The sequence below is a fragment of the Papilio polytes genome, unplaced genomic scaffold, assembly GCF_000836215.1.
Source record: "Papilio polytes unplaced genomic scaffold, Ppol_1.0 DF823991.1, whole genome shotgun sequence".
Taxonomy (NCBI): Eukaryota; Metazoa; Arthropoda; class Insecta; order Lepidoptera; family Papilionidae; genus Papilio; species Papilio polytes.
Genome location: NW_013525213.1, coordinates 2,639,084 through 2,653,845, shown reverse-complemented (window position 1 = coordinate 2,653,845; position 14,762 = coordinate 2,639,084). Strand labels below are relative to the sequence as shown.

General features: G+C 35.4%; 2 protein-coding genes across 5 annotated transcripts in view; one reads left to right on the top strand and one right to left on the bottom strand.

The window, feature by feature from the left end:
* Nucleotides 1–500: 500 nt before the first annotated feature.
* On the bottom strand, nt 501–11,057 carry LOC106101379 (ATP-dependent zinc metalloprotease YME1 homolog). Of its 3 annotated transcripts, none has more exons than XM_013280597.1 (16): nt 10,896–11,057; nt 10,273–10,816; nt 9,568–9,723; nt 8,594–8,726; nt 8,142–8,268; nt 7,456–7,666; nt 7,055–7,155; nt 6,406–6,534; nt 5,590–5,753; nt 4,951–5,116; nt 4,454–4,536; nt 4,194–4,294; nt 3,523–3,674; nt 3,046–3,152; nt 2,563–2,736; nt 501–1,930 (listed from the first exon to the last, which is right to left on the bottom strand). In XM_013280597.1, exons 1-15 carry the CDS (start codon nt 10,929–10,931, stop codon nt 2,568–2,570), a joined length of 2,379 nt encoding a protein of 792 aa, XP_013136051.1. In that variant the 5' UTR covers nt 10,932–11,057; the 3' UTR covers nt 501–1,930; nt 2,563–2,567. The 3 variants fall into 3 exon arrangements, with proteins under 3 accessions (XP_013136051.1, XP_013136052.1, XP_013136053.1); XM_013280598.1 differs by having other exon boundaries at nt 10,285–10,816; XM_013280599.1 differs by having other exon boundaries at nt 8,142–8,244; nt 10,896–11,056.
* A 218-nt stretch (nt 11,058–11,275) lies between these two features.
* Nucleotides 11,276–14,762, top strand: part of LOC106101365 (protein daughterless) — a 69,331-nt gene continuing 65,844 nt past the window's right edge. For both annotated transcript variants that reach the window (XM_013280562.1, XM_013280561.1), the window contains exon 1: nt 11,276–11,373. In XM_013280562.1, coding sequence (XP_013136016.1) covers nt 11,292–11,373 — 82 coding nt within the window. In that variant the 5' untranslated portion in view covers nt 11,276–11,291. The remainder of the gene's footprint in view (nt 11,374–14,762) is intronic.

Here is a 14,762-nt window from a genome sequence, read left to right as displayed (position 1 = left end):
ATTTTAAAATGTATTTAATGTGTTTGTAATGTTGTTATTGTATTTTTATGTGTAATTTTATATGTTTTGTCTTTTTTTTAAGGGGGAGATAATGTGGTGTATATGTGGGTATGCTTATAATAATGTACCGTCTGAATGACACATAATAAATCAGTCCAGTACCAACCGCCGTTTGATTAACACACCTACATTACAATTTTAATGAAAACAAATCAAATATCTCCAAATTAGTTAAAAAATGTTCATAAATAATTATGGCCAACCTCCCCATACAACGCGAAACACTGCGTCACTTCGCTATTTTGGCGGGTTCAGGTGGCCGCTTACTCGTCTACCAACTTACGATATAAATTGCGAAAATTTAGATGGATGGATGTTTGTTACAGTACTCAATAAAATTTGGCTTAAATGTATATTTTTGGAAAATCACATAGGCTACTTTGATTTTTTAAATTCCACTTGGACGGAGTATATAAAAAAACAATAAAATAAAACACAGATTTTCTTCCAATATTTTTATTTCTCAAAACATATGATCTGCATAAAATATATAATGTATTTAACTTTTTCATAAGATATGAAGTTTCAGAAATCTAACTACAATATTGCTTTCCACTTATACGATTTGCGCCTTCATACATTTTGTAGGTAATTTATTTAAAACTTTTATAAATACTTAGGTCATTCTGACTGCGTCTGTATCACATTTATGCAATAAAATAACTTTCAAGTCCTAAGTTACAGGATCAAACAGAAACTAAAGAATATTTTCCATAATGTACACAGTAGTTTCTAAGTATTCAAACCAAAGTAAATCATTGCAACTTAACTACACAACCTTTCAACTTGAAGTTAACTTTGTTAGCGGCCATTCCGAGCGCAAATCATTAATTGTTAAAATCATTGACGTATAAGGTTTTTGGTAACACTTCAAAAAAAAGGAAAATAAACTAAATCGAGACATGAGATATCGAATTTAATTCTTTTTTTATCAAATAGTTAGACAATTAGATAAATGGAAGAAATGGCAGAAATAAATTCTCAATCAACTAAACAATTTGTTAAACTAATAATAATTTAAGTTAAATTCGAAACCCATGACTATTGAATATAGGTTTTTACGAAACATGTTTTACAACAAGTTGTTAAACATGTTTTTATACAACCCAACATTAACATATAATTTTAAACAATTGATTCTATTTTTTACGAATTCCATAAAGTTATTAAGTTAATGCATGTTGAAATATTTATTCAACTTAAACTAAAAGTTTCGGGTTCCAATTTTACATGTTTCAGACAAATTTGTACTTTTACTAATTTGATTTTAAAAAATAATTACCACTTGAGGCGCTAAAAGGCTTAATGTTGTACAATAACACTAACGCCTTCACAACTTGAATGCATTGCTAACTTGTAAGCAGGATGTAACACTCTCCGCTAAGTACGATCTAAGTTATATAAGTTTCTGTCATTATTTTTTGGGAAAACACAAAATTACTTCATACAGAATATAATAAACAATCAACTTTCTCAAGTTACTGCTAAGTATTCTAACTGTTAAGTTAACGTTAACAAAAGTTAAATTTTAGTTTTCAAATTTTACAATCCATAATTAATAAGGATAATGTTTAAATAAATTTGCAAAAAAAAAACAATTTAAATCAAAATTATATTGATAAATTCAAATATTAATTAAAAAAAAATGGTTGATGTAACATTTAAAACAACCTATATCGAAATATTAACTGAAATTAACTAACACAAGAGATATCTCTTGTTTAACAAAAATATTTACATTCGTATTGTAATTCCTACTTACAAGAGCAAACATCAACTGAATATGAAATAATATATTGTTACACTTATTTGTATGTATTGAGGCGAGGTGTCCGCACGCACCCAGCGTCATACTGGACGGCGCATATTCCTGTAAAAATAACAAAAAAAATGTTCAAGGAGTTTTAAAAAGTTAGAAAAAAGGAAAATTCAAATTATTTGTCAAATAATTTTACCAATACACATATATCTGTAAAACTTAATTTTAAACCTTTTATGCTCTACACAAATAATTAAAACGGTTTAATTCATGATCGATGCGGTATCAGCACCGACTAGAGTCGGTGTCTATATGTGAACGGACACCGACTTTCTCGCAAAGTAGTCGGTGCCGTCACTAAATGATGATGCATGAGTTAACTGTTATTGATTAGTTTCTGATAATTTTAACAATAATTTAAGGGCCTGTCCCACCAAACTGTAAATTGCCTGATAACAATCCAACGTGTAAAATATATGATGAAAATATCGGATTTTGTTACCGTATCTGACAGTGACGTCATTTTCAAGCTATCTGAGCCTCTATCAGCCAGTGGTGGGACAGGCTCTAAATATTAAAAAAAAACAACCGACATTCTTACTGTGAAGGAAAACATCAAACGAGGGTATAAAGTCGCGCATTGCAGTTGACTATGGCCTAGTCATCCCTAACTTAGAGTAGACTCCTTGGGGAGTCACCTTGGGGTGAGGACGTCTACTGGTGATGAACAATGCTCAATATACCCGTGCTATGCCGGCTGCGGCGCTGCAGGTGGTGAAGCCAGCAGTCCAGCGGCGCCCGGTGCTGACGCGGGAGCTGGCACGGGCTCCTTGCCCGGCTGGCGGTTCTGTCTGTCCCGTTTCAACTTCTCTCCGCTCATTATCGCCTTGATGTCATCCGCGTCTAAAGTCTCGTATCTATATTGCAAATTTATACTTCAATATGAAGAAATTTCTCATCAAAATACTATCAAATAGCTGTTACTGTGACTTCGCCCGCGTTTTTTTAAATAACAATAATAAAATAACAAAAAAACATAGTCCATGTTACTCGCAGATAAATTAACTTTCTAACGGTGAATTTTTAAAATCGTCCCAGTAGTTTTCGAGTTATTCCAATACAGACAAAAATACAAATCCAGTGAAGAGTCTGAGTCACTGTGTCAACGCAGTGTTGTTTGCCTCCCCTCCCCTTCTAGTTTTATTGTAGAAGAGTAAGAATATTACTTGAGTAAAGCATCAGAAAGCGCCTTATGTTCCTTAGCGTGTGCGCGCAGAATCGCCTTCGCGCGCTCGTAGCTCTCCGACAACAGCTTCTTTATCTCCCCGTCCACCTGCAAATGTATAACAATAAAACATTTATATAAAAAATCAGCGAAGCATAGGAACTGCATAATTAAATTAAATTATCCAATTTAATAAAATTAAGACTGATAGTAACATTTGAAATAGCGCCATCTATTGTTGAGTTTTAAAACTAATATTGCAACGTTTTCAATTTGATTTGAATTAATCGGAAAACGACGACAAAGAAATTAACAATAAATAAATTACGAATGAAATCTGAACTCGTACTAACTTTAACGACTTTTTAAAAAATTATTTTTCACTGCCATTTTGTGCAAACATAACATACTCTAGGGCATTCCATACCGTAATTATTAGTGAGGAAAAAAGAAAATTGTGTAAGATGGTGCACCGTACCAGCTCGTTGGTGTAGGGGCCGATGGTCTCCGCGGGGGCGAGGGCGCCGCGCGGGGGCTCCAGCGCGCGCAGCCCCACCTTCTCGCTCATGCCCCACTCGCGCACCATGTGGCACGCGATCGACGTCGCCTGCTTCAGGTCTGACGACCCCCCTGGACACACGGTGTCATACATTCTTACTCTAATTAAAACTATAAATGCAAAAATTTAAATGGATGGATGTTAATTACAATTTGTAGCGTAAACCGCTGAATAGATCTGGATGAAATTCGTCATAGATTTAGAGAACAGTCTGGAAGAACACATAAGATACTTTTAATTCCACGCGGACAGAGTCGCGGGCGAAAGCTATTAATAAATAGGATGTTCCCGCGCGACTTCATCTATATTAAATTATAAAACTACATGCTGACTAAATTTGGAAAACCCATAATAGTTAATGGCAATCTTGCTTCTTTGCTATAAGCTTATATTTGTCTATTTCTCGAAGAGCATTTTTCCTAATTTACCTACCCCCTAAGCGTAAAAATATACAGCCTAATACATATAAGTGCAGGGCTTTCATTGAAAACAGGATAATCCAAAAATATGCTGTGATTGCTGACATCCTGCAGTGTTTACTTTATTATAAGTATAGAGGTATAGTTTTTATATGGTAAAAAGTGGCTTACCCGATGTGATCTTGTCAGGTCCGAAGACGAGCTCTTCAGCAGCACGTCCCCCCATCATGGTGTCCATCATCGCCAGCAGCTGCTGCTTCGTCACGTGATATCTGCACAGTATCAATAACTTTGTAACAGAGCCAATCCAGGCCAAAATTCCGATATTGCAGGAGACGCAAGTAAATAAGATATTTCCCCTTCCTATACGTCTCCACAGTCAAATCCTTCCCATTTATCCTCTTAAAAAGGGTGGAAGGACAAGGGATTACCTTTCCTTAGCGGGTATGTACGCGGTGTGTCCGAGCGAGGGCCCGCGAGGTATTATCGTCACCTTGTGCAGCGGGTGCGCGTCCTGGAACAAATACACTCTAACTATAAAACCTATACTAATATAACAAAGCGTAAACATATATTTTGTTATGTAAGATATCAGCAATCTTAGCATATTTTTTACAAATTCTTTCGTTGTCATTTGCAAACTTTATTTTTTTTTTATATCATTTAGATTAAGCCGTTAACAGCTATTGTTACTAATATTATAAATGCGAAAGATTAGATGAATGGGTGTCTTATAACTTGTAACCTAAATTTAGTGACATCTATTGGTAATTTATTTAAATACAACTAATTATATCGACATGCGAGTTTTCAGGACCTAATCAATAGATGGCGCTAGTCAGTCACGTAAGGTGACTCAAATGTCAACTATGCTTTGTGTATATGTGTTTTTTAGTGTTTTTGTGTTTGTGTGATATGTGAGGTGCACCTTGGTGTAGTAAGCGACGACGGCGTGGCCGCCCTCGTGGCAGGCGGTGATGGCGTTGGCCTCGTCGTCGGGCAGCCGCGAGCGGCGCGCGGGGCCCATCAGCAGCTTGTCGCGCGCCTCCTCCAGGTGCCCCATCGACACTGTTTGCGCGCCTTCCACCGCCGCCCTGCGACACAATACATTACAGTCAAAAACTATTTTGTGTGTATTTATTATAGCTCGCAACTTTGTCCGAGTCAAATTTAAAAAATGAGAAAAAAACATAGCCTATGTTATGAAGCGATAACGTAGCTTTTTATAACAATACTTTCATATAAGGAGAAAAAAAATTGTATTTATATTTTTGAGTTATTTCACACATAAAAATATTTGAAATAACTCAAAAACTCCGATTTCAAAAATTCTTTCACCAATATATACGTTATCACTGAGTAACATAGACTATGTTCAAAAACAAAATAATTTCACGTGGAACAGCTACTTTGCAACATAATGTCCAGTTCACACTTGGTCAGTACAGTTGCACCGAGCAGCCATAGATTGTACACTCACTGTGCCAGTTGAATGTCAGTCCAGTCTTCCAGCGCTAACTGTACTGACCAATTGTGAAGGGTGCATAGTTATGTCATGTTAGTATACTTGAGCGCGGCCTGGTTGACCATGCTCTCGAGGTCTGCGCCGGTGAAGCCGGTGGTGCCGCGCGCCAGCGCCTCCACGTCCACCTCGGGCTGCGCCGCCACGCGCGCCACGTACAGCCGCAGGATCTCCACGCGCCCGCCGTAGTCGGGGGTCGGCACGGACACCTGCGGACAACACACTACATTACTACTTACTAAACTTACTAATGTTTAGCGAAACTTTAGTTGGATCGATGTAGAGAATAGTATGGAAGAACACTTTTTTTTTTATTTCTACGTTGATTAAGTCGCTAGCGAAAGCTAATCTATATTTAAACTAAAAAGCATAAACACACACACACTATTTAGTTACATAGAATGTCATCAATTTCAGTATATTTTTGAATAATTATTTCTTTAATAAAAATCCCTACACTTACGACACGTTTTATGCTATAAATTTTCGCGCTATGAAAATAAAGGTATAATTACTTTGGAAAAAACCCTTATGTGGGAAAAGGGCTATAACTACAAGCTAACATCTAAGAGACAGGGTTGCCATGGTAACGGTATTTGTCATCTATTGTTAAACACCTTCTTTGTCATTTGTGCATTTGATTTTGACATTTTCAATTGGAAATTACACAAATGTAAATAATTAAATAAACTTTTTATAATTTCGTGCGGATTAAGCCGCATGGGAACAGCTCGTAGGTGATAAAATTGCAGTGTTTGTATGAAAAAAAAATCATATTTCACAAATTGGAACCATTTCTACGTGTATTTGAACTGAAACGTTGTTTTTATGGCTCTAAATTGTAATTATTTACTGATTGACCTCAACGTCGAAGCGGCCAGGGCGCAGTAACGCCTGGTCCAGGTCGTCGCGGCGGTTGGTAGCGCCCAGCACTATCACACCCTCGTTCTGGTGGAAACCATCCATCTCCGATAACAGCTGGTTGATAGTCTGCAACAAATTAAAAATAAAAACAGTTATTTTAGAAACCTCAAGCTTAGTGATGATAATGTCTCTGTACCATTGGTTGATTCATCGGATTCTGCAACCGGTGGTGGTCTGTTTCGTGCATTTTTATTTTATTTTTTATCATGTAACTTATATATTATATACTAAATAAGAAAATAAAGATATGAGATAATAAAAGAACTAACATTTTCAGTGTCAATACAGTTTATACAAGATGATAGTGAAAGGATCAAAAGTTTTGTGAAGGTAGAAGACCTAAATAGCTATAAAATTAGCCTAAAACATGATTCTAGATTTTTTGTAGTTCTAAAGTTATTTCATTTTCTGTAAAAAGAATCATAAAAACCTAATTTTGGATTTAATTTAACCCGTGATTGAAGTTTACCCCACAATGCAAGTAGCATTGCTTTAATAGACGGAGATTCACGGTATGGGGATATTTCCTCTTCCCATGTCCCCTTCTCTGCATATGTTCTGAAATTAGCTTAAATGGCCATCAGACCTGGTTGGCGTACGGATGCAGCACGCTGTTGGTCCTCTTGGCGCCGACAGAGTCGATCTCGTCAATAAATATAACGCAAGGTGCACGTTCTTTTGCCGCTTCTGGAAATAATGTAAAATAATTACTATTATTAACAAGTCCACTGTAGACTTATACAAAAAAAACAATTGTAGAATATTTGTAAATGCGAATGTCTATGGTCAGCAGTAGTGTCGCTATTTTGGCGAATTCATATGGTTGACCGACTACAAAGAATATTGCACGCTAGATGGCAGAGTCGTTTATTTTATTTAAATTAATATAGATGGCGCTAGCAATTCTGGTTATCTTTAACATAAGCTATATCCAGCAATAACCTGATAAAATCTTAAAAGGGTATTTAAACACATGTATTGACTCACTGAACAAATCCCGGACCCTCCTCGCGCCTTGCCCGACCAGTATCTCATCGAACTCCGGGCCCGCTGCGTGGAAGAAGGGCACACGAGCCTCGCCTGCCACCGCACGCGCCAGTAGGGTCTTCCCCGTGCCCGGCGGACCCACCAGCAACACACCCTTCGGCAGTTTACCCCCTAGGGAAGAGAACTTCTCTGGAGACTTTAGGAATTCCACCTGAAAATTCACAACTGTACGTTAAACAAATAAACCTTACTAATATGATAAATGGATGGATGGATGTTTGTTAGAGATTGTAGCCTAAACGGCTAAACGGATCTGGATGAAATTTTGCACACATGTAGAGTAGTCTGGAAGAACACATAGGCTACTTGTATTTTTTTTTAACTTAGACAGAGTCGCGGGCGAAAGCTAATAAAAAAATAAATTCGCTTACAATTAGACTTTTCTGGAAGATAAGATATTTAGATCACAAAAATACCCTTTTGTACTAATATTATAAAAAGGAAGGATTTGCATTTTTATAACTCAAAAACTACTGAGCTGATTTCAAAAATTCTTTCACAATAAAAAATTTATGTTATCACCGAGTAACATAGGCTATATTTTATATTACTATTTATTTTCACGCGGGCGAAATCACGAGCAAAAGCTAGTCTGTTAAGTATAATTTTAAAATAATTGAACTGACCACATCCTTGAGCTCCTGCTTGGCCTCGTCAGCACCCTTGACGTCATCGAAGGTGACATTGATGTCCTCGGGGTCCACCTCCACCTGGTTGCCGAGCTGGATCCTGCGCATGTTAGTCACATTCCTGCTGATTATATTATTACAAAATGTAGCCCAAACTGTTAAATACCAGATCAATAATCAATTTTATAAGCCTTTATACTACATTTACAAGCTAAATTATTATTACAATTATTGTGAGTATGGCAAAACTTACGACGGAATACTGAAACTAAATTTTATATTACTCCATACTTAAACTGTAAAATTAAACAACATTTTGACACTTGTCACATTGTAAACAGCACTTATGTAACAAACTGTTCGAGATTCATTTCAGAATTCGGTTGTTAAGTGTTAAAAATCTACAAAACATTATTTTGTTAGAAGCTATTAAAATAGTTGATGTATACCGGAATACAGTGCCACTAACGGAGGCCATGAGGCTGACGAAGATGGCAAGGAACAGCACAATGGTGAGCAACTGCTGCACCAGCTTCAGGTACTTGGAGCCTTTGGAAGTGCGAGCATTCTCCGGGTGAGAGCCTGGAATAACACCATCACTAATATGTAAAAAATGGATGTTACATAAAAACAATAGATCAGGGCTATCAATAGCTTTACAAATAACTAGATTGGTTCAGTTTTATGTGAGATTAAAGATGTCATTTAAAACCTGTACAAAATCCATATTTCTTTTTTATATAACATAAGGTGGCAATCAAGCAAGCGGACACCTGAATCCGCCAAAATGGCGAAGCGACCGCTGCCCATAGACATCGGCAATTGCAGATGCGTTGCCTAACCTTATCCGACGAAGGAGGAGACGCACATAATGAGGATATTTCCCCTTCCTATGCATCTCCTCCACCGTCAAATCCACTTCCTCTTCCCATCCTTTTCTTATAAGAAACGGGTGGTAAAGGGATTAAATTAGGCCTTCGGCACCACACTCATCAGACGAAACACGGAATTGCTTCCATTTCATTCCTGTTTTCTGTGTGGTCGTGGTATTACACTAGTCGTGCCGGCCCATTTGTGCTAAGATGTTAAAACTGGCACTACCACTTTTCAATAATACCCCTAAAGCTCAGAATTTATGTGTGTAAATCAGATCTGAACTGTTTGGAATCTTCAGCTGAGCCATAAAACCATTGAGCTGCACCTCAACAACTAAAATGGTGTAAAGTCACATATTGAACTATAATTATTTGAGCTGATGAACTGCTAGCAGCCTTATGACTCACAGATCTTTCTAAATGCATGTCACAACTATGCCGATACAAATATGAGCTAAGCTGTAAGCACTGATCTGCTACACATGTATGAACAATGATTGGTAGATCATCAATTTCAATCAAGTTCTGTTAAGGTGATGGATATATACCTGCAAGATATCCTTCAGCAAATGCAATCTTAATCTTATCCTTCTGATGACTAGTGAGAAGCTGGTCTTCGGTAAGGAGCTTCTCCAAGCGTGGTGCTACCTCTGGCCCCATGTTGCTTTGCTGCTGTTTCTCTGTACCTTCACTGACATTTAGTCCTAATTGTTTACAAAAATATCTTATTAAGGTACAGTTTTAGGCTTATTTCTTTATAAATATGGCAGACTAAGGTAATAAGTAAACTGCATACTTTTATGCCTAACAGCTTGCACAGTATTTATAGCTAAGATATCTAACTGCTGTACCTGTATGTAATATATGTTGTTTATAAAGACTGGCGTTCTCTCGTGTCAGAGACCCACTTTGGGTTGCTGCGCTATTGCAGTAAGTATAAAGACAGGGCAAAAGTAAAAATATTTACTTTTTAGTTATTCCTCCTAAGTTATCATGTTGAATGTCACATATTAATAAAACTTACTAAGCAAAGTAGCATTGAATAAGATAAAACATTAAGCTTAAGCTAAGACTTTCTTTATTTGCTTTAGCTTTTGATATTTACTTAATTATCTTCCAATAATGGAAATTACTTAATTATGACCTAAAGTGAATCTTTCAGTCAATTTATTATATGAATGTACAGTTTATGTAAAATGTATGTTGTTACTAACAACAACTAACACTGCAGAAAAATTGCTAATAATACTGACCGAATAACTTACGCAGTCTATTGATGAGGTTGGGATTCCTTTTCAAGTCTGCATGGATACTACGCTCCGTTTTAAAATTGCGGACCTGTATTTTGTATCTGAACACATCATCATGTATTCCATTCGCAAACAGTCCAATAAAGTTTTCGGTGAATGTCAATCTCGGACTTTTACCGCGAAAATCGACGGTTACAGTTGGAACATGGGGTACATTCGTCCAACCATTTTTGTTTTTCTCAAATGATTGTCCTGATATATGAGAAATTTTTTTTGCGGAGCTCAACTGTACGAAGCTTTTAACGGAATTTTTACAAGGTGTAGAAACTGTTCTAAGAGATCTTAAGTTAATTTTACCCATGTCTTTTAAAACATTTTTATCAAAATTGTTTACTGCTTCTTCTAAACTTTCAGGACATAATGCAGCTTTGTAGAACCCAGGAGCGGCTTCTGTGCTTTTCACATGTTTATTTTTACTGTTATTGTGCTTCTTTTGCTTGAATATACATGAATAACGAGACGACAGCTGACTAAAGCTAATAAGAATCTGCAACAACAAAGGTTATGACAAACAAATTTTATATCTATGTTTTACGCGATTTAAGCAAATTTATGTTAAACTGTACCTGGTTTTGGGTGTTAATGGAATTCAATGAAAACATGTTACATGTAGATAGTTATTATTTCCCTTTTTTTGAAGTGCACTCCAAAATTTTGTAAGTATAGGCTTTTCTTACGTCAGTTCATAGCAAAACATGGCGAACTTCTCAATTTTTATGACCTCTTTGGGTAATTTGAAATATTACAATGAACCTAGATAATTAAGTTACAGGTAAAGAAGCTTATAATTTTAAAACAGAAAATGTGGTCTTAGTTTTAACTTTGGAGAAATAAGTTTTTTTTAATGAAGTGCGAGATTCATTTCTAGTTCCAGGGGACTCCTGTCAAAAAATTTTGAACGCATTAATTGTTAGTGGTTCTTTCTATATTGTCAATGGTTTATTTGGACAGTAAATTCCAAAATGGCGACGAGCGATGACGAGCCTATGCATTTATATGAAGTTTTTCAAAACTGTTTTAATAAAATAGCAAATAAACAACAAGGTGAGTGAAAAAATGCATACCGAGGCCCGTCTCGCGTTCCTCAAACAAAGTGTCGCGATATGGTGAAGTGTTTCAGTGTGAAATTCGATCAAAGTGTTCGCGTGTTATGCCATTTTCAGTGTCTAAACCGAATAATAATCTCGCGAAAAGCATTCGAATAAAAGCATTTTCCCATTCAATAACCATTCAGTATCGTTACTGGATCACTAATGTATGTGTTAGAATCGCCAAGCCTTCCTTATCTTGATTGCAAGGGCTTCAAAAGGCTATGTTTTGATCACACAGTCGATTGTCAAATGTGCTCTCCATTGTGATACGATTTTGGTCTCGAAGCTGAATTGTTTCAGGATTTGTTTACATTCACTCACTCTCTATCGCTGAAACCAGGTAAAGTTATAACCGTGCAAAGCTGAGGAAATTTTGCGCCAAAACTACCAAACAACATTGACTATACGGGATGGACCCATTGCATTTTTTGTCCATTTCGCTGGATGGGGCATAACAAACTAAGTTGTGCTCAATTTATCCTCGCGTTGTCCGTTTTAGATCGCGAATTGCCGTTTTTATGTTCTCTTCACGCTGAATGTTTACAATGTAATTTGTTTATTTACGCGAGTACGGCGCGTACGTCGCACGGAGCCGATGTAGCGCCTTATGGTATCGGCTGTTAATACTTATAGACGCCAAACTTTTTTATATACTTACCAAAGGACATAATATATAATTAAAATATGCAATTTATAATTTCATTACTTACTTATGTTTGAAATTATGTAATTATTTACTTACATCAATAGAATTTGTCTAATTCCCTATTACAATGAATATTTATTTATCTGATAAGTACACTCATATAAGAAAAAGTTATTGATTGTACTGAAAAAAAAAAAAACACTTAGATGTAATTAGATTGTGGGTAGACTGTATTTGTTATTGACAAAATGTAACATAGTCAATTACTAAATATAAACTGAATATTTAAATTAGTGTAATATTACAATTATTCCTAAAAAAATCTAAGTTTTAGTTAAAATTAAATTTATATGTTTGTTTACTATACTATTTCCTACTTGGTAAAAATACTTGCAAAGTAGATAAATAATTTTTGAGTCAATAAACATAATAGTTATTGTGCCAACTTAAGATTTTTTATTGGCATAGATGTCTACTTATTGAAGAAATCTACCCTCATATATACTCTTGTTGTCTTATTACTTGCTAGCCACATACATACATACTTTGCATCTATGACAGATACTTATAGGGACCACAGACTTTTACTCACCCATCTCAATTCTTGGATGTCAGTCTAGAATAACCCCAACCAAGATTGCCACCAACTTTTGTATCAATCTCCTTTGTTTATCGCAGTACTGATCAGAAAATGACAATTAAAGTACATATGCTTTTGATATTAGCATGTTATTATTTAGATCAAGGATTCATATTGATTGACACAATGGATCTGCAGTTAGTCCGCACTCATTAGTCTGTCAGTGGACCTTTTGATTGTACATGTCACAGTAATTCATTTTCAATTGCACGGAATTATTTAATTATGCCTTCAGGCAACTTCAGGTGGAAAATGTATCTAGAATTATGTACAATTTGATTTGAATCAATAGTTTATTTTGTAGTTTTTTTAATAGATTTTACCTTTGTATTAGTCTCAACAATCTTGCTAAAATTGTGACTAAACATGTGACAAAAAATCTCATACGTGTTATCAGATGGATTTTTAATTTCGTTTTATTTAATTACTATTAGATTGGTAGGTTATTATGGTTCTGGGAGATTTTCACATAACTGTCCCCCCTCCGGGGATGGCAGTATGCATAAAGCATTCCCCTCGAGGGAAAAAAGAGTTGTATGTTAAAAAGTTATTATGGTTCTAGTATGTATTTTTAAATTACTAGTTGTAACATAAAGACATGTGCTGCCATAAAATAACTATGTCATTGACTTGTCTCAATGTGAATATTTTATTACATTTACAGTCATATTAAAGTTTTTTTATTTGCTACGTCCATGGGACACTGAGTAAAATTAACCATGACTAAATCAATGTTGTTTCTTTATTGTGTTTTTATATAGTGCCACTTGTGCAAACTGTTTAAATGCATCATTTGTACATAGCTAGGTATATCCAGAATATTTTAGGTATACACTTGTTTCATTTTATTTAAAACGATTTTTTGTAATCTATACTCTATAGTTACTCTATACTATTATAATAAAGCGTAAACACACACTTCTTTGTTGCCTAAGATGTCAGCAATTATAGCATATTTTTGAAAAAAATTTTTTGTAATAAAAAGCCTTACACTTACGTCATGGTTTAGGCTATATATTTTCACGCCATAAAACATAGGGGGTTAATATTTTGGACAAAAACCCCAATGTGGGAAAGAGACCATAAGTTTCTGCCAACATCAAGAAAGCAAAATTGCCATAGTAAGGTAATTGGTATTTTGACATTTGCAATTGATTATTTGACACATGTAAACAATAAAATAACATTTTCATAAGTTTATGCGGATGAAGTCGCAGGGGAACAGCTAGTACTAAATACGTATGGATTAATTTGCAACTATACATTGGTTAACTCTCTGTGTAAATTACATACTTCTATACAGTTTTTAAAACGCCTTATAAGCAAGCTCAATTAAACACGAAGTAGCATAAACTCTAAAAAATTAAAAAAAAAATTAAATTAGATTTTCTGTGCAATGTTGTTAAAGTTTTGTTACATTTAACTTTACTCTTAAGGACCCAAACTCGATGTCCAGGTAGCTGGCAACGACCGTGGTTCATAACAAGCGATGCAGCGCGGTTTTGTTTACCGCCGCTGACTCTAAGCTATTTCGGAGCGCGCAATATTTGTAATATGACTCAAATGATCCCCCAAGTGATACACTTCCTGAACCACTTTATGTTACGATCATTTCGTGGAGGATGTACACTTTTTTTTTTCAGATAAATTAAAAGAAAAGTTCATGTAACAACTTCTTTTTCATTGTAAAGATTTTAAAATAACGTTCGAAAAAATATACATTGATAACAATACGTAAAATTTATTTTTTCAAAAGATATGAATATTTAATGGAAAAATAATGACATGACTGCTTACCCTTTTATAAGAATTTGTTTAAAATTGATGGTAGATATATCTTATAATGAAGTTAGTCACTTCGTCAAATGAAACGAGGTCGGAACGTCTCCCAAACATGGTCAACAATTGGTCATTATCGTAAATACAAGATTGAACGTTGATCCGCGTTAGGCGAAGACCACTCTAATTTGATTCGCTCGACATGACTCAAGATGTAAGCGATTGGCGGGCTCAAATACTCAGTACATTTTTAAGTCTGTTTTAAGGCAAATAGTCG